We start from the raw sequence: 19812 nt of genomic DNA, 5'->3' as shown, positions 1-19812 counted from the left end.
GTAACGCCAGCACTGGCTGGGCCTAGGAAGCTCCATTCAGTCATCAGAAGTTCCCCTTGGCTTACAGAGGACAGAGAGAGGGAGACGGACAGAATTACAGAGGCAGATGAATGATTATTGAAAATAATCACCGTGATTTTTATGGGATAGCTGATGCTGGCTCCAGTTCAAGAGGTACAAGGGGAAAGATCTCTAAATTCAATTTGTAAGATCCACTCTTGTTCATTCATGCCGTTATTTAAGCTGCCCACTGGCAGAAAATGGACAATTTCTAAATTGAAAAGAGAGAATCATGCCATCTCAGTACAAACAGGATATAGCTGAGGACTACTTATGGTAAAGATAAATAAATAATAATGTAGATAACGTGGTGGGCCAGGACTTTAATTAAACCCTTGTGGTATTTCACCTCAGGTTTTATCACAGCTTCCAGTGCTGTAACAACAAGACTGGGACAAAATTACACGAAGTAGAATGAAGACAGAACATAACGAGTAACTTCTTAATACCACGGTCTATTAGATGCAGTATTCTCCCAAGCAGTGAAATCTCCTGTGACTGTTGTAAGGTACGGCTGGACAGAGACCAAACTACAGCAATAAGTCTGCCCTAACTCAATGAAGAAAGTCTCTTCCTTCTCTGACTACCGAGACTCTGGGCCTTGTCTATTTTTAATGAGGACCATAGGAATTTTGCTTGTGTCCAAAATATGGATAGGATCAGATCTTTAGAACAGCAAGCACTGGGCCTATTTGGACGTGGTCATATACAGATCTCAGGTTTCATGGGTGGATGTCCTAGGTTGAGTTCAGCCTGACGGTCTGATGTCCTCCAAAACCATCACAACCTCCTAGTAGCAAGGTTCAGGCTCCTCCTTTGCCTCAAAAGCTATGAAATAGAGCAAGAATTTTCACAAAATAGGAGCTAAGTCTATATGCTGAATCCTATTTTCCACATAACTTTGGTCAGCTTATAGGTTACCCTTTTAACTGTGACAGGAACATTTGAAGCATTTGAGGCACTGCACTAAAACACAAATACTTCAAACACAGTCAAAGTGAATATAAGTGGTGGCCTATTATGGAGAATTTGAGATTCACTAACTCAGATGCCATATGACCGCTGCAGGGTATGCACTACAATCTGATCTCAGTGTTTGTGACTTGTCAAAAAAATTGAGAACAAAGAGTCAATTAGCTATGATTTGTTTTCGTTTATTTTACTGGAAATAAAAGCTGAGCTATGATGCAAAAAAAAAAAACGGCATGTATGAGATGTGAGTGAATTTTTTTTTTTTACAAAAACTCAAATCATTGGACTTGCAAAACAAGGACATCTGGGATGCATAATTAGGAGCATTAGACAGATTTTATTTTATCCCACAGAAACTTCCATGTCCTGGCATTTGCTCTCTCCATATACAGTACAATACTATCTTCTACTGAAAATCTGCAAGGATTTTAAGGGCCGCCCAGCTGGAGTAGGTGAGAAAGTTCTTCAAGACTATGTGAAAGGCAGTGATGTGATGGGAATACAGCAGCCAGGTGCTTTCCAACTATTAGAATAACACTACTTTGCATTTTGGTAGAGATGATGATCTTAGACCGTTTTGTGACAATTTAATCAGCTGTGTCTCCCCGTGCTGCTCTGCAGCAGTTAAAGAGACATTGGAGACAGGTACATCACTATCATTCCAGTGCCCCCGTGTGAGACACAGCAGCTGCTTAAGACCACGAAACAACACTTCATAGATTCATAGATGAAGAAGGACCATCTGATTTTCTAGTCTGATTTCCTGCATAACACAGTCCCTTAAGTTCCACTCCACTGAACAATAAAACAGAAGTTTAGAACTGGGGGGGGGGGGAAGGACTACTTCAATCAATTGCAAGTACAGGGAAAATCTGGAAGGGCAGAATAGAATTACTCAAATGAGAATTGAACTAGGACAGAGGAGCTGATATCAGGCTCTTACAAAGATGACGAGATCTTTGAAGAACCACAAAGTGGTCCAGATTTGGGTTTCGTATCTCAGTCAAGCAGAACACCTGATACTCTACTGGGGTTTTGGCTCAGTACCGACTCAAACTTGACATTTCAGGAAGTACCAGCAACAATTCTAGTAAGACCAGCAAGCCTTCTTGGGAGGCTTCCCCTTGAAAGACGGATTCAGCTATCAGATATCATCAAAGAAGGTAATACAAGACTGGTTTATGAAGATAACCCAATGTAACTGTAAAAACTGTTGCTGCTTATGGTGAAGGAGGGCAGCACACAGTTTGCTTGATGTTCCACCCTTGAAAAAGCAACTTGTAAACTGATTTTCATCACTATTTGGAACCTAGTAATAATAAGAAATATCCTTTTGTATTAATATTTTATTTGATTGTGCTAAGGCATTTGCCAGTGACAGCTTCTCTAACAATATGATTTTCCCAGTTCCTACAGTTAGTGAAGGAACTGTTTTCTGACTGACAACTGTAGAAATTTTTTTCATTTTTTGAGTTTTACATTGAGTAAGGAAAACTTGCTGTTTTTCCTACTGTCGCAGCTCTTTGTCTCTCCATGCGCTTTTCATGACATGAGCCACTGCAGGTTATCTGTTTAAATAGTAATATAATTCAAACCAAGGCAGCGGTCCTGAACAAATATGAAGTTCTTCACATAGAGCCATGCTTAGGTCACTCTTAAAGGAGGCTGAAAGGAACAGTCTGGGCGCGCAGGGGAAAACAGGCTTCATGGTTAACGACAACTCCCTTTCACACTGCTGCCTTTTAAGCAGCAATGGGAATCAAGCAATGCTGATTTCTAAGCAAAAAAAAAACTAAATTTGCGTTCTAGCACAAACACAGATAATTAGAGTACTTGCTCTAACAGGAAGCTACATTAGAAAACAACTTTGCACTTTTAAGAATGCACACTGTGTTTCTTGATCTGCCTCTTTATTTTAATTAATCGGAAAAACATTTGCTTGAGATATTAGCAAAACTAATACTTAGCCTGTCATTTTGCTTCCCCTCCAAATGCCCAGCATGGCAATTGTAAAGTAGAGCACATCTGGCGCGAGGAAGAAGCTCGGTCTCCCTGGCAGGTGGCTAAGTCAGAGCTGTATAAATTCAACGGGGCCCAATCTTTCTCCTTCCACTCACCTGGAGTAGAGCTCAGCTAAGCTTCCCAACGTGATCGAGTTCATCATGGCGCAGAAGCGCTATTTAACTCGTCATGGAGCGCAACGAGGCGCATGGGGCATTGCCTGAGCAAGTGATCGCCTTCCCTGGAGCAGACAGGAGGGAAGGCTGTGCAGCTGTCAAACCACGCCACCTCCCCACGGGCAGCCTGGCATTCAAATTTAACCCTGGAGTGTCACATATGCTAGCTGGCCTTAAGTCCCACCAGGAGACAACAGGATAGTTGACAACTGTGGCAAGGCTGGAAGGATCAAATAAGTAAGACTGCAGACAGGTGATCGTGCTGAAATACAGAGGGAAGCTGAAGAGCTTCTAAGGCATTTAAAGAGAAGAAGCAAAAAGAGGATGGCCTGTTCTCCCTTCTTGCTCCCCTACTCCGTCCCCTGCTTCTGTCAACACCATGAAGTTTTATAATATCTGCATATGCTGCTACTGCTGTCCAAGAGTATCTGCAAAATGGAAATGAAAAATAACCATCTTCCATGTTCTACTTTGCATGTTACATTCAAATAATTAGACTAATAGACTTGCCTGCACCAGCTGTTCTTCCTCATCTTGTCTACTAACCCACAAGCTCACCAAAAAGAGGTGGTCCCCCCAAACCATGACTGACATGACTTCTTAAAAACATTTTTGAACTATTAGGACTATGTTAATGTTGAGACATTTTTCAGTATTCAAATTATCATAAAAATTTATTTTAATATCATATTTTGGATCTTGTTTCATGTGTACTTTGATTGATTGTTTGCAGCCGGGGCACATGTTTGTATCTGCTTTTCACAACAACAAAGAGCACCAGAAACTTTCTTTTATTTTAGTTTTCTTTGAGTAGGACTGAAATTACCGGGGAATCAAAACGTTCCAGGGGCTGCCACCTCAAAATAAGTGCCAACCTTCTCTACAGGTGGCAGCATCATACGCAACCTTGCTCTGACACGTGCAGAAAAAAATGTTGCTAATAACACCAGTAATATCCCTTAACTGGGATTATTTGTCATACATTTAACAACATAGGGAAAAAAGCAGTCTTGACAGTTGCATAGCAACCAGTAAAAGGCAAGGTGGACCTTCCCTGAGGAGGAGTATGGCATAAACTGAGCGGAAGACAGCAACTTGGCTCCAGCTGAAGCTGTTTTGTGGTGCCAGCCTGACCTTAGACCAGCTACTTTCCAGCAATGATTCCTATGGCACTGCATTACCAGCTCTGTGCCAGTGCCTCTTGCTTGCAATGGGGGCACCTATTAGCATCCAAATGGTATGACAAGCTCTCAGAATAAATAACCGAGCAGACCAAGTCAAACACCACGTGTGAAATCGCAGCATCGAGCAAGAAGCTACACAGCACAGTCGGCCAAGGCAGTCTCGGCACTCGGAGAGCCCCGCAGTGCAGCGCCTAAGGAGCTCCCCCGTGCTCCAGGACGAGCACAAGAAGGTGATCCAGCCCCACCTCGCAATGGGACAGACCCAAAATCATCCGGAGGAAAGTCAGCCTTTCCATGAGTTGCTCAAGTTCTGAAAATACTGCTGCTTAGCATATTCTGCTCACCTTAAACTCCCGCTGAGGTCGATGGCATCAAGGCCTCAATCGCAGTCATCCCGCTGCTGACTTTATAAATAAAGTATTCTCCCACGAACACTTGAAAAGTTATGTTCTGTAGCCTGCACAATTATCACATGCTGTCATGCCTTGGTGACAAAAACTCTGCCCCCCAGTGGGTCTGTATATTATAGACATTATCAGTAATGGTAATTTATCATATAGAAGAAATTACCATATTTTGCAGAAGAAGGGGAAAATATGTATGTTAAAACTAATCAAGAACAAGCTTTTCTCTATTATAAGCCAGTGAAGACCAGGGAATCAGAGAAGTGTAACCAAGGAGAAAAAAAAATCCCTTAACCTTTTATCCCCTTTCACAATAACCTTTTTTTCTCCCTGATTTTTAACCTTTTCTGTCACCACCAGCACTAAAAGCTGCTTTTTTCCCCTTTTGCTGGAAGAACAAACAAACAGTTGCCATTTCAGTCAAAGCAATGTTATTCTTCGGCTGGCTGGCACTGGTTTCAGCTCACAGGGCGGTCAGTTCCTCTGGCTTGCATCCAGCCCGCTGAATAAACCGCTCTGGCAGTAAGCGTAACTTTGTTTGGGCTCAGAAATCAGTGGCTCAGACCTGTTTCCAACCTGAGTGGTTCCAACTTCCAGCATTCCAGCGCCACAGGAAGTATTCCAGGCCAGCCTGAATCTCTCATGTATTTGCAATAAAATATTCGTCAATGCTCTTAGGTGTTTTCCTACCCTCTTCTTCCTCCTTTCTTTAAAGTTAGCAGGCATGAATTTAATGCTGTTTTTTTTTTCTGCCAAAAGTTTGGCACCTGTGACAAGCAAGTATTCCATCTAGCTGACTCCAAAATGCACAGTGGTGGCAGAAACCCCAGGTAAGTCCTCGTGATCTTTTCCCTCTTTCTCATTTCCCAGCTTTTATAGGGAAGCACTCTGAGTCAAGAAGAATTTTCCCAAAATTACAAAACTCATGTTTTTATAGATACGCAATCACCCAGCGCAAGACTTTGGACTCTCACAATACAAAATGCAAAACTCTAGGAATCCTGTAATACAAGCCAAGCTACGGTTCAGTAAGTGCAAAGGCTGACCGTCCGGATTAAAACCACGGGAACAGGCAAGTAGGACTCCCCCCGTGCTCTGCTCTCTGGCAGAAAAAATACTAACAGCCGAATTCCACTTTACGGGTAGGGGGCGGGGGGAGGAGTTGCCTCTGAAAAGCCTAGCAGATGCAGAACGCCAAGCTTGAGAAATTGCACTGTGTGTCCGTGTTCAGGTTATTACCTTCTCTTTCCTCTCCTCATTTTTCACACCGTTAAAATCCCGCTTGGGACGGCGGAGTCGAAACGAACACGCAGAGGCACGCGTTGGTCGCGGTCGCAAGGCCCGGGGGCTGGGGCCGGGGGGGCCGCCAGCGCGGCAGCGACGCTGGAGCCGGCGCCGCAGGAACCACTCGGGTTCCCTCAAGGAACCGCCGGAGTGACAGATCAAGCACAACACTAATCCACACGCGGTGTTGCCGCCGCACAGGTGCGTTCAGGGATTTTCCGTCTGACACGCAAGTCACGCCAACTGCTAAAGATCCGTTCGGTTCTTCAAGCTGAGATAAACCTTCGGTGGCTACTGTGCTCAAACTCTTCCAAGCAAATTCATACCATAAAACCCGTTACTTTACCACTGTCTCACGTACACTGTAATTCATCAACCCCTGTAGCCTTCAAGCACTCTAGTCTCTGTGTCTGAGCAGATGAAAATTTTCGACATCCTTTAAAGTGGACTGCAAAGAAGAGTTTGAAAAAAAAAAAACGAAAGCTTTAAGACCACCTCTAAATCCTGCACATAAATATTATGCTAAGCCAAGGTGGAGTCCAAAAAAGTAAAATAGATGCAAGAGCCCTGAGACCTGTTTGAAGTTGTCAGATAAAAGTTAGTACATACAAACTCCCATTTAGAGGCAAAAGTAATTTGAAGAGGGTCTACTTAATGGGCAGCATAGTGAATATGGGTTCTGGTTTCCAACAGAAATGACGTGCGGTAAAATATTTAGGCAACCTTTTGAGAACTAAGTAGCATTTCATAAATTAAGAGGCTTTAGTCAGCTTTCCACGTGATAACAACCAACTCGCAGTTCAGTGAGTCAGAGGAGAATTGTTTGTATTTTATCCCAGGATGGATTAGAGGAACTTCTGGCAGGAACTGACACTGATATAAGAGATTTTACAGGGAAGAAATGGAAGACAAATCCAACTGTTTTATACAGAAGCAACTACAACCTTCAGAACAAGCCTAAATTCTTGCTGTTTGGGAATTCATGCACCTAAAAAGGAAGACACAGTTTTCAGATAGGTAGGTGAAGTGCCTTTGCAAAATGCACAGCTATTCCTGAAAATCACTCATTGCTCACTCCACTAGCAGACAGGACTTTTATGCAGATCTCATATCTAGATGTCTAACTCCTTATTTGTGTATTTTAATATCAATTCCATGTATGAACATCATGGTTGTCTGTAAACCGGGGCAACGTCCTGTTCTTATTGAGCCATTTTCAGGTGAAATCAGGTCTAGAAAATGGCTCGCAGACTGCCAGAAATCAATTGCATTGAAGCACTCAATTGTATTAAATGTCTCTGTGTAGCTTTTGGGAGAGAACATAGTGTAATGCTTGTTACGGAAATGGGAGAATAAGGGAAGATGAATCCCCATCGTGATTCTATCAGAGAATGCCTGGGTGACCTCAGGCTAGTCACTTCTGACCCCTGTAAAATGGAAATAATCATACTTATCTGATTCAAGGAGGTACCAGAAGACCTACTGTTTCCTAATTGCTTTAAGATATACACAGGAAAGCCACAATATAACTACTTGTGCTATTAAAAACAGTTAGATGGGTTAGGTTGCTGGAACTATCTACTGATGACACAATAGATTTTACCCATCTGTGTAAAAGCGTCAAGTCCTGCTATTATTTTGACCTCATTGATAAAGAAAAGATGGGTGGTCTGGTAGATTGAAGCACATTTTGCCTGGAAGCTATTACCCTTTGAAATGACCTCTTGTTTCAAATTTCATTGGTGTATCAGAAAAGTTACAGGCAACAACAGTAAGGATTTCTTTAGTTCATTGTATAGAAACCATAAAATCTTCTATGCCTCCTCTGGCTCGTTACTGCTCCGTACTCACCCTAATCATATATTTCCTAATCATACATATGTTAATAGAAGGAAGCAACAACATTCTGTCCTTATCTGGCCTTACTTTCTCTGGGTATTCATAGCATATGTGAAGTTATACCAACCTCAGTGGTCCTGTACTATTAGAGAGGAGTTGAAAAATGGAGTGCAACACAAAGAAGGGCAGCAAAAATGATCAGGGAGTAATTCATGGGAAAAAATGAATTTCAAAGCAAGATGCCTGAATGTGGATTGGGGTAAGAGGGGGATAGAGGCATATCACAAGATGGTAATTCATAAAGATGTTCAGTTTTAGGGAGAGAAATAGTTTGAGATGATTTGGGCAAAAATTACGCAAACTGGCTATCAAAGAAAACAGCTGTGTTACATTATAGCATAGTCCAAGCAACCAGCAAACACTGGCAGTTTTATTGTTGAAATCAAATTTTGGAGAACTTTTACAAAATCTACACATTTGGCCAGGCAGGATGAGGCAAGGCTCTGGTAACGGCGAAGTGTCAAGGAAGGGGTCAGTGCATACGTCAGTTTTAATGCAATAGTTAAGCACAAGTGATCCACGCTGACTTTCATTTCATTACAAAAAATTTATCTCAGAAATACCTATACAGAATCTAGATATTTGCACTTTTCTCTAAAGTGCTTTTTTACTATGGGGTATCTCACTAGATTCTTGTTTTACCAGCTCATTGTATTTGCCAAAATGAACCAATCTGTCACTTATATCAGTGGTGTAGCCCCCATCCACACGTGCCTCAATGCGAGACTTGACTAATGCAAGAACTTTTATGCCGAGCTCCTTTCGAAACGCTCTGTGTCCTATCATGTTGCCACGATACTGCCACTAGATTTATAGCCATAACTAAATCATCCGATCATACCACTTCTGTACTGTGCTTCATCCATTACCACCTCATGTATCAAAAGCATCGATTTTAGACTTCTGAGATGTACTGCTGGAGCACTCCAAGATCTTGCAGCACTTTATTATATTCCAAGCCCACTCCCATAGCTGTCATGCTAATGAGGCATGTGTCGCTACTTTAATTTTTCTCAACTGGGTCACAAAGCTCAATTCTCTCTTTATGTGGGAGAACCTAGAGTCCAATTCCTGAGCTGTCATGGTTGGCTGATTTTGAATAGTTCATGTGATGACACAGAATCTCGTATCACTGGCCTGGCCAGCACAACACGCTTTCTCCCAGACAGTGAAAAGAAATATGGCCACTTAAAAGTTCAGAATGCTTTTCAGAATGCCTTTAGTGAGTTGTTGTGTATTTTTTGCAAGAAAATCGAGGCTACTTTGTCATGGCAGCATTAGCTGACATTTTGTAAGCAGACATGTGATATACTAAATGTCTCCAATTTATCAGTCTCTCATACAATCTTACAATTTGAGCCATTTTGTCTGTTTGCTACACTTCACCTGCTTTACAAGTAAGCTTTAATTAGTAGGCTTTATTAAATAGGCCTAGTTAATACATGGAAAGAGAAGAAAGATCTGATAAATCTTCCCTTTAAAAGTCAGTTTGAATCTTGAAGAGATGTTTACAAGAACAGCGCTCAGACTTACTGATACCAACAACCGTACAGAGATGTGAGCACATGTTAAGTGCCAGCAATAAAGCCCTGTGCTGCAGGGGATGTACCAGCAGATCGAAACGGGACCACAGTGGCAGTATTTTACACTCAAAAATCGCAAAATCTGCAAAGGCTGTTACAAAAGTATGACCATCATTACACCCTGTTTTGTATGTGGAAGTGTCATGCACCACCATTTAGGTGATTTGGCCAAGGTCACAAACTGGGAGCAGTAACCAGTCTTCTGACTCCCATTTCCATGTATTACACATTGCAAAACATTGACCCTGTAGTAGTAGATTTTGAGCTAATGCCAGTCCTGCATTTAAAACACAATACTAGTTATTCCATCTGTATTTGGAATTTTTGTCTAAATTTACATGGTGGGAGTTAAAAACAAACAAACTTCTTAACCCTTCAAATTCTAGTATTTTCCAAACTGCCAGCAAAATGAATTCTTACGTGGCATGTGTATACTAGGGCTTGTAGTCCTCAAAGGCTTAACCCAATTGACTCTTAAGGAGCTGTGACGGTCTTTCATATAAATCCTTCCCAGATCAAAGGCTTCTTCTGTGCCAAAACTGTCTATCACATCAGCTTTACTGCCAAGCCTGGGCACTAAGGGCTTGGTCCTGCTGCTAGATACGCAGCTGAGGATTGCCTGCCCTTGAAGAAAACAACGCTACTGCTTGCACCCAGGTACGCACGGGAAGTAGCTTCAAAGGATGCACCGTGATTCATACACACACAGCAAGACGCTGCACTATCTCCTCTTGCCATGTTCCAAATACCCTTTTTTTTCCAGAAAATGTACACTGTACCCACTGAAGGCACATTTTCCTTTGGGTGCTCTCTCAGTCATTTTAACCAGATCCTTTCCCTTCTGCTCTGAGTCTCAAAGCATCCATTCAGAATACCTAAAGCTATTACTGCTTTATGCAGGGAGTTTGTTAGGGTTACAGGATGGTTTGAAAGCAGTAGTTGAGATTAATAGCGTGTCACAATAAACACAGTGGCTAATGCAAAGCACAGAAATGACAGAAGGAAATGGGGGAAGACATCTTCTGAGGCTATGCAGCTATTGGATGTTTAGTTTTAAAGAACACACAAGGTTGACTTCTGGCTTCTTCTCCCTTACAAATTAATCAGGGGTTCACAGTGGCCAGCAAATTTTGGCTTATAAAAGAGTTCAAAGCCCTCGAGTCCTCATTTTAAAAGGGAGACATACCGCTTGAAAACAGCTAATGGAAGAAGCCTTCCCCAAGTTGGAATTCTTTCCCAGTCGAGAGATCCCGTTCCCCACAAGAACACAGTGCAGCCACGAGTACACGATCATCAGACTTCCCGCATTTTATAATACATTGCACTTCGACACCAGCTTTTATCCAGGGGCTGGAAAGAGTTCTGTGAACAACGGCCCCGACTTTTCGAAGCAGAGGAGACGCACGGCCCCGCAGAGACTGAGAGCGTACACAGCCTCCTCTAAGATCCTCAGCCGCATCGGCTTCGCTCCGGAGATGATACCTGCCCAGACGGAACTAGTTCAGTGTTGTTGGCCCCAAAATCTCAAATATATATATATATATATATATATATTTAACTCAAATATATATATATATATATATATATATATATATTTAAGATTAACTTACTCTCTAAACAACTTGATGTCTGAATGTATGGAGACAATGGTCCCTTTTCTCTTCTCATTCACATTACTGCAAGCTACGGCTAGTTCCAGTAATATCAACTGATTTATACAGAAGAGGAACTAGTTTTGAAAGAATACTGAAGCCAGAGGTTTGCTACATTCTCATTTTACAGCTGAGAAAACTTTTTTTTTTTTTTTTTTTTTTTTTTTTTTTTTTCCCAGCTGAAGAAGCCTGTGGCTCCAGAAGGCTCAATCTGAAGGCTCAATTCCTAGCACTTGCTCCAGTCTCTGGACCACTCCGCCTTCTACGTTTTGCTCTCCTAAAGCTGCCCAGGAGCATTTTTTCCACACTGAATCTGATCCTTTGGGGGCTTTGTTTAATGTTAGTCACAAATCTCTCAGCATAACCTGAGGTAGACCGAAACACTGGCAGTCCTGCAGTGAAAAAGCATCTAATGGGCCATAAATTAATGTTTCATTTCCTTTAATAGTGTAAGGATTAATTCCTTCTTCAGAGCAAGATTTTGTTGCACATTTGATAGTAACAATATAAAGAATTTTTTTTTAACATTGAAAAGGATCAAAGCCAGAATGCTATATTTGTTTGTGCTCCTATAGCTTGACTCATCAAATAGATTTCTCTCCCCAATTTTGTAAAGAGAAAGGTAAAAAAGATCCTTCTCAGATGAGACCTTGTACAGCTTGTCAAGTTTCAACCCACAGTGAATTTTTACTGCAGATGTAAACCTCTTAAAGTAGGGGCTTCTAATGGAAATGCTGACATAACCTTAACTATACCAGTGCTGCTGTAATGCTCAGGTTACTAGGAATATTTCTGCTGCCAATTCAGTTTAACAAGTCTGAATGCATATAATTTGTTCCAGTTGTCTTTCCGCTGAGTGGGGCTCCTTTGTGCACACTTTTCAATGTGGCTTGCATTAAAAGAAAGAAAAAGCCCTACTCCTATGCAAATTCATATACACGCTGATACGGTTTTATCACAGCTAAAATGCTATAAATCTGTTTTAACTGATTCAGTGTGTTCCCTACTGGCCTGGAAAGGTGACTCATTTCACTGCTGCCCTTCACTACATGTGACAATGATAACTTTGCTTTGTTCTCTTTGGGATATTTATTCCTTGTAAAGAAAACCTGATTTTCTGTGTATTCAGATTATCCACTCCTAGGCAAATCTACTCTTGTTTGAGCCAAAAGGATTTTAGCTGGGTCAGGATTTGACCCTCATTATGCCAGGAATGTAATCCAAATGCCTCCCACCAGTATCAGCGATACGAATCTGGTCCTACGGCAAATGATTTGCTTCTCACCTTTGGCTCATCCTGAAGCCAAACAACCACTAGGTTAAACAAATACATTCCCAATGCAAAGCAAATTCACAGGGCAAGAGCCCAAGCAAGAGCAAGGTAAGTGGGTGCTTCTGGAGCTTAATATCCTCAGAAAGATCTGCTGCTCACAAGCTGATACCCTTCTGATCTCTCCTTCTGGTAGTGAGAGTGAAACGGGAGGAACAAGAACTCAACAGGACAGCTCCACCGCTCAGTGAATAGCCGTAGGAATAATTCATGATCTGGTCCTCCTCACATCTGCCAGTTTACAACTCTTTGCTGGATCTTCCAGGGTTTAAGAAGCAATGGCTGATGCTTGGGAATTCAAAACCTGAGATCAGATGTCTTCTTTACAACCTGATAAATTTGGGAGAACGATTTGAGGCCAAATTCACAAACATGTTGGGGAATTTTTAGATGGTTTCTGTGAATTTAGGGGGAAATTCAAGTGGATTTCACCTGTAAAAACCAAGACAAAATGACCAGATTCATCCAAACTAACTTCTCCAGCTCCTACATTAGGACTATCGTCAGCCATAGCTCTTTCTACAATGAATGGAAAAAGAGGCATCTCTTAAAGATGATTCAGAACCTGATGGCCTGAAATGCCTCTTACTAAATAGAAAGCCTATGGTTAACCTATTGTTAATATGTTTCTTGTTTAGTTATCCGACTGAAATTAAAATGGAGGAAATTGTGTCACGGTGTCCCAGGTTGAACTCTTAGCCATTTGATGTTCCCAAATTGGAGGATAAATTCAGTGAAAAAATATGAAAACTTGTTTTTTAAAACTTTTTTTCCAAGCCTCTCTACTATCACTTTTTTAATCCTTGCTATTCTAACAAATGTTTTTTAAGAACATAATTTTAACCTATTGCTAACATGAACATGTTTTAAAACTATTTCTCTCCTTTATATGTTTCTTAGCAAACTCCTGAAATTTTCAAGGGGAAGGGAAGGGAGACAGAAAAAGTATGAACAAGCACCACAAAATTGTCTATTTTTATGTTGTCAAATGATACTTGGAAAAACTCTGTTTGTATCTTCCTATTCCCCAGTTTCCCTTCTGTAATTATGAATTTACATTATGAATAACACTGACTGATAATGGACTCTGCAGTTTTCTGTTAAAGGATGCAGAGACTAATCATCATTATTATTACTTAACATGCACTTGAGTAGTAAATAAAGGAGCACTGGAAAGTACTCTGTGAAAACAAGACACTGCAAGAGAATGGACCCTCCATCCACCTACCTCTTTGGGGGAAAAGAAAAGAGCTTTATATAAAAGAAAGATTAATTTATTTGAGATTTATTATCAGTAATTGTGAGAAAAATGAGCAAAATATCAATTATTATGATTACATTATCAAAGGTTCTCTTGCTCTCCTCATTCAAATGTCTGAAAATTCTCCACTTCTTAGGAGCCTTATGTGATGCCATTCTTCCTTCGAAATATTTTAATATTCTGTGTCTTTTGGGCTTCCTGCTGCAGTTTGATTTCTCTGTGACTGTCTCTTCCATCCCAGTATTGTAAACACCTAACCCAGTGCTTGAGCAAGATAGCTGGCTTCTACAAGAGGCTAAAGTAGGACTTCAAGACCAGGGCAGTGATGCCTGATGCAAAACAGGCTGAAGCTAATTTCAGCCTTTCAGCTGGTCACACTGGGCTGCAGACCTGGTCTGAAACGGCAGTGTCTGTGTGGCAGGATCAGCTGGCATTTATTCCTTGTGTCACGTGAAGCACATCAAGGATACTAAAGAAATTAACAGAGAACATATATACAAATGGATGGAAAACTAAAAAAAAATATATTAAAAGCTTTCAGCTCCTGGGGGCAGATGTACCCTGTATTTCTGTTTGGCAAATGACTTCCTTTTAGATACCGAAGGAATTCAGCCACAGCAGTAGCAGCAGCAGATGATGATCTGGATAGTTACCCACGATAGAGTGCCACGGATCCACAAATTATATTAATTTAAACTATTTGAGAAAACACAAATAAGGCTCTTGTAAATTAACAAAATAATCCTTATTAGCCTTTTTACAAAGGACTTATGGAAACTTTGGGCCAAATGATTCCAAAATTAGGTGGAAGGTTCCTTCTTAACGATAAGAAAGGGAGGCAAATTAGAAATGATGATTGTCTTCAACAGCTCAAGGCGGATCACTACAGATAATCAAACACAAAATAGTACAAATTCTTTAGGTTGCACATCAAGAGGCCTAAGCTGGTCCACTTCAGTTAAAAATCAGAAGAAGAAAGATCTTAGGGAAACTTACTCCTTCAAAGTGTCCAGCACTGCACAAAGAAAAAGTGGAAAAGGCAGTACATGCATCTGTAGAAATTCTCTGACCACAATTTTGCTGGCCAACGAGCAGCTTGCTTATGCAGACCACACTGAGTAGATTTTTTTTTTCCTTAGCCTCTGGGGGAAAATTGGTCCTGATTTGGCTGGTTTTCCAACAAAATCAGGAATCCTATGAAAGTTGCACTCGTCTCTTAGGATCTGATCTGGAATATGTGGCCGTACTTAACGCAGCACTTGCGAGCAGTTCTCCTTCCCCCCTGCTGGCACTGACAACAGCAATCTGTGACTGAGGTGAAGGATGCACTGTCCATGCTTCACACAACGCTGAGCATTCCTCTTGGAAAACAAAGTCTGATAATACAGAGAATTCTGCCTTCACCTACTGTCTTTCTACAGCAGCAATATCACTGCAGGTGACAGGCAGCATGGTCTTCCATTAGCTCTTTTTGTGAGTAAATGACCTTACCGGTAGCAAGACTGGTGCAATCAGTGGGGAGCAACATCAGGCATCACTGGGAATAGGGATATATTTAAAGAAGAATCCAAAGCAACTGGGGTACACACATTCCTAAGCAGGTGATAAAACTCCAACCCTTTGCACTAGTTCCCTCCTGCACAGACTTGAATAAGTGTTATCTCTGGTGATAGCTAACTTCTAGGACTGAAGAGTCAGTTTTAGATATTCTGTAAACTTTATTCTTACTTCTGACAGAATTTAATCAAATCCATGCCCTCATCTCTAAAGTTGTGTGCCAGAGAATTATAATGCCCTAGACCAGAAGTGATTTTGGATTTTGTGGCTCCCTTATCAGCTGTGCAGAGGTTGTTTCATGTGTCTGCATCTAGCCTTCCTATCTGCCTGATATGAGTAGCTTAGAGAAACACACCAGACCTCCAAAATGACAAAAGTACCCTTCATACTGAATGACTGCTCACCGATGAAAGAGCTGAAAGAAGTCATGCTCTTCAACTTTGACTAAGAGGAAACACGGTCAGCGTTCTCAAAGGAATTTGGATGTCAGCCTTCCACAGATCTCATATATTTTTCAAAATCTGTTCTCTGTCATTCTGCACATCAGCTCCCCATGGGGATAACTGTTTTTCCCTTACCTCACAGGTATGCCAAGCGGGAATATCCCCCTAATGTCCTGGGTTCCACATCTACGGATGTTGAGGGGAGGATGAGGCAGGTGGACAGCAGACAGTGCTAGATTGGCATGCTCTTCCTAAACAGCATTCCCTATGGACACTGGACTTCTTGGATTGATTTTACTGCTCAGATCATTTGCTGGTGCAAATGAAAAGTAGATACACATACATACATACATACACACACACTGACTGATGGCAAACCTTAGGAACTGATTAGTGATTCTGAGTGTCTACCAAGACACCCCAAAGAGGCCTTGCAGTGCTGAAATTCTCAAATCAGGCATTTTTAAGGTTTCTGAAAGTAAACAACCTGAACTGGAGGCATACAGATCCCAGTTATTTTTGATAATTTTAGGTAAAGATACAGGATTATTTTGGAGTTCAGATATATAAAAACAAAAATGAAAAGGTCTAAGTCTGCAAAATTGTCTTTCCTTAAAGTTAAGCACTTGTTAGTAGTACAGGTACAATAGGTATTTGGGATATTAAATGTTTTAAGTGATTTTTATTTTTACATTACAGATAAAAAAAGTCTTATAATACATCTAATACCAAAATAAAAGCTCTAAAAGATGCCTACATATTTATCTACTTATTTAATTTGTGCTAGCTTTTATCTAAAAGTTTAGTTGGATATTTTCCTGGAGGTGTAGAAATACAGTTATGGACATTATTACCTTTCTGGAATGAAAAGAACTTAGATGAAGAATAGCCTACTGTATCTTCAAAAAGTAGCATGTTTCTTAAGTTCCATGTGCCTTATATTTGCAATTTACATGGGGATTTGTAACAGTGGTGCAGCTCCCTGGGTGTTACTTACTTTGGATGGACTTCTCTAAGGCTGAGTTTACACAGCTGTGAAAGGAAAATCTAGCCACAATCAATTAAAAAGTGCAACACAAATCCTTTGGACAGCATTCTCAGGCTGTCCTGCTGTTGAGACAGCTACTATTCTCAGAGGATGAGTGTTCTAACTGTATTAAACTTAGTCCTAACCAAAATAAGCTTTTACTAATATTCACCATTTAGGGAACATAAAGAGCTGCCTTTGTCATTTAAAGTTTAAGCTGACTAAACCTCAGAAAAAGACCGTTAACAAACTAAAGCAATTAAATCCATTTACAGAGGTCAGAAGAGTCTCTGGTTTTTAGACATGATGGGCTTGTATGGTCTGCGCTTCTTACTCATGTGAACTCTCAGATTATGGGTTGATAAGTCAGTGTGGCTTTCAAAGGTCACCTTTGTTTTTCTCCTGACGATGGTGACATTCTAACATGTCAGCGATGTGCTGGCGATGCCTGCACCTCTTATTACTGAACAACTAGAATAACCAAGCAAATGAGATCCCGGGCATCTTGTCTTTGTGTGGGGCATATTTATTACCAACCTGCTGAATCCTACACATAAAGAAGGCCTTAGGGAACATAGCATGTCTACAAGCTGATGCAAAAAGTATTGAGAAAGAAAGGAGGATAAATAAGCAGGCAGCTGAAAAGCCTGAAGTCTAACTAACTCACCAGCACATCAATAATACAATAATGTCATCAACCCACTGTGGACTCTGAACACTGTTTTTTCTGTTGTTCAGCTAATTAGTAAAAGAAGAGATTAAGGTCTTTAATCTCACCTGCTTTCTTTCTCTCCCCCTCTTTTTACCTGTAGGGCATGAGCATATGTATGCATATATTTTCCTAAATTAACAATGAAAAAAAGCATACGTCATGATGTTGAAAACATTAGGCGGAGTTGTGTGTTTGGCTTTATTTCTAACGAGAGAGTCATCTATATAATTTCAAATGTGACTGCACTGTGACTGCAAGGAGGCAGGAGTGTGTGTGTGCTTGCAGGGTGGGAGGGGAGAAGCTGAAGAGAAGATATGAATTTTAAGCAGCTTTCTGAATGAATACGGCACTGTATTTCCCCCTACTCTGCTCAGGATGACAATTCAGAGCAGATAACCTTCTCCTTTGAAAAGCCCTGAAGGGAAAGTTTGTTTTTACCATAACAAATGCAACAAAAGAGAAGAAAAGAGAAGCTCAGAAAGGGGATGGGGAGGTGTGTGTGTGGGGGGGGGGCAAAGTAAATGTCAAACTTTCTCTCCTTACTTGCAGATAACAGCCTAGCAGGAAAACTTCCTAGAAGCTGAAGGTAACGGAGTTAAGTAGTTGCCAGCTGCTGCAAACCTCCCTCCCGCCCTTCTTTCCTCCCGTCGCGGCGTCTCTGAATGCCACCACAGACCAGACCCGCGAGCGATCGCCACTCCGCTGGAGCCCCCCGGCCGGCTCGCTCGGCAGCCCCCTCGCATCCTCCGGCTTCTACGGCCAAAGCGAGCTTGCTCCGGGGCTCTCTCAGGCGGGACAAGGCGGTGACAAGCGACCGAAGGGGCTGTCGTTAAGTCGCCGTTACCTGGCGCTGGCGGGACTCGGGGGCCGAGCGCTTCGGCCCAGGTGCTTTGGGGCGGCTCGTCCGTCCCCGCCGCGCCGCAGCGGGGCGCGCCGCCCCCCCCCCAACCACCCCTCCCCCCCAAAAAAAGAAAAGAAAAAAGAAAAAAAACCCACTTTTTTTTTTTTTTTTTTTTTTTTTTTAAAAAAAAAACAAACCGCGAATCCCCCACGCAACCGGCATCTCTCCATCCTCGCGCCGGCCACCACCGCCGCCGCCACCACCCGCCCCAACCCCCGCTGTCGGAGCAGCAAGGAAAGTAAGTAGCGGAGCGACTCACCGTTCGCGGGGACACCGAGGTTTCCGGAGCCACTTTTAACTAAGAACGAACTAGGGACAAACTCGTCCTCGGAGTCAGAGTCCGGGGCCGGCGGGGCCGCGCCGTTGCCTAGCAACCGCCCCGGGCCCTCATTGGCCGGCGGCGAGGGGGGTGGGGAGGGGGACTGCGCGGGGGGGGTGGAGGAGGCGGACGAGCCGCGCAGGGCAGGACCTGCGGAGCACAGGGCGGGGGGAGACAGGGATACACACAGACACACACACACAGGGAAACAGTTAAAAAATAATAATAAAAAAAAAACACACATAGAGAGACAAAATGAATAAATAAATAAAGCCGAGGAACGGCCGCCCCCGTGCCCGCCGGGAGGGCGGCGTGCTGCACGTATCTGCCCGCCCGCCGGCCTGCGAGGGCGCGGGCGCGTGAGGCGATGCCGCCGCGTGAGGCGATGCCGCCGCCGCGGTGCCCTCCTCCGCCTTTTCCCCTCCCGCCTTCATCGGGCCTCTTTAATCGGACTTTAATGGTAGTTTTTAATCGTAACGGCGCTGCCTCGCTCCAGGTTTGGCCTGCGACTTCCCCACCCGCTGCGGCCCGCACGGGTTTAGGCCGTGACACGGGCGCCGTTGGTCGGGCTACGTTTTACTGAAGGAAAAAAAAATTGCCTCGCGTGTGTTCTGATTTTTTTTTTTTTTAATAATTTCATGTGAAATCATGTGAAATCCTTCTGGATTCACTCAATCCCTGACACGGTTTTTAAGCCAAACGGCCATTGCGGCAGGGGCTGAGGGCACGGGCGAGAGGAGCTGACGCGGGGCAGAGGCGAAAGCCGAGCCAGACCGTGCCATTTCAGTGATTAAATCACGAGAAATGCAGCAAAACAGAATCTCAAGTAATATTTGCTGAAAGCCGCCCCCGATGGAGGAGCGACAGCTGCTGCTGACTCTGGGGGAATCGGAGCGGGTACATGGAGAGCAGATCCCGTTCGAAAAACGTACTGCAAGTAATTAGCAGCATCAGGGTCCTACTCCAATCAGATTTTAAACTGACAAGGCAAATTGGAAACCCCAAACTGGTAAAAAGGACTTTCAGGCAAACGTGGAGGTCAAATAT

At 42.5% G+C, this 19812-nt stretch overlaps 1 protein-coding gene across 3 annotated transcripts in view; it reads right to left on the bottom strand.

Annotated features, from left to right (window-relative positions):
• TENM4 (teneurin transmembrane protein 4) overlaps positions 1 to 19812 on the bottom strand; it is a 348755-nt gene that overhangs the window by 247161 nt on the left and 81782 nt on the right. For 2 of the 3 annotated variants that reach the window (XM_062567392.1, XM_062567393.1), the window contains exon 3: positions 18706 to 18915. The exons of the other annotated variant lie outside the window; for it this stretch is intronic. In XM_062567392.1, the coding sequence (XP_062423376.1) occupies positions 18706 to 18915 (210 nt within the window). The remainder of the gene's footprint in view (positions 1 to 18705; positions 18916 to 19812) is intronic. 3 annotated transcript variants of the gene reach the window in all.

The sequence above is a fragment of the Rhea pennata genome, chromosome 1 (assembly GCF_028389875.1).
Source record: "Rhea pennata isolate bPtePen1 chromosome 1, bPtePen1.pri, whole genome shotgun sequence".
In the NCBI taxonomy this organism is placed as follows: domain Eukaryota; kingdom Metazoa; phylum Chordata; class Aves; order Rheiformes; family Rheidae; genus Rhea; species Rhea pennata.
Note: the sequence above shows the minus strand (reverse complement) of the source record. Positions and strands in the feature narration are given on the sequence as shown.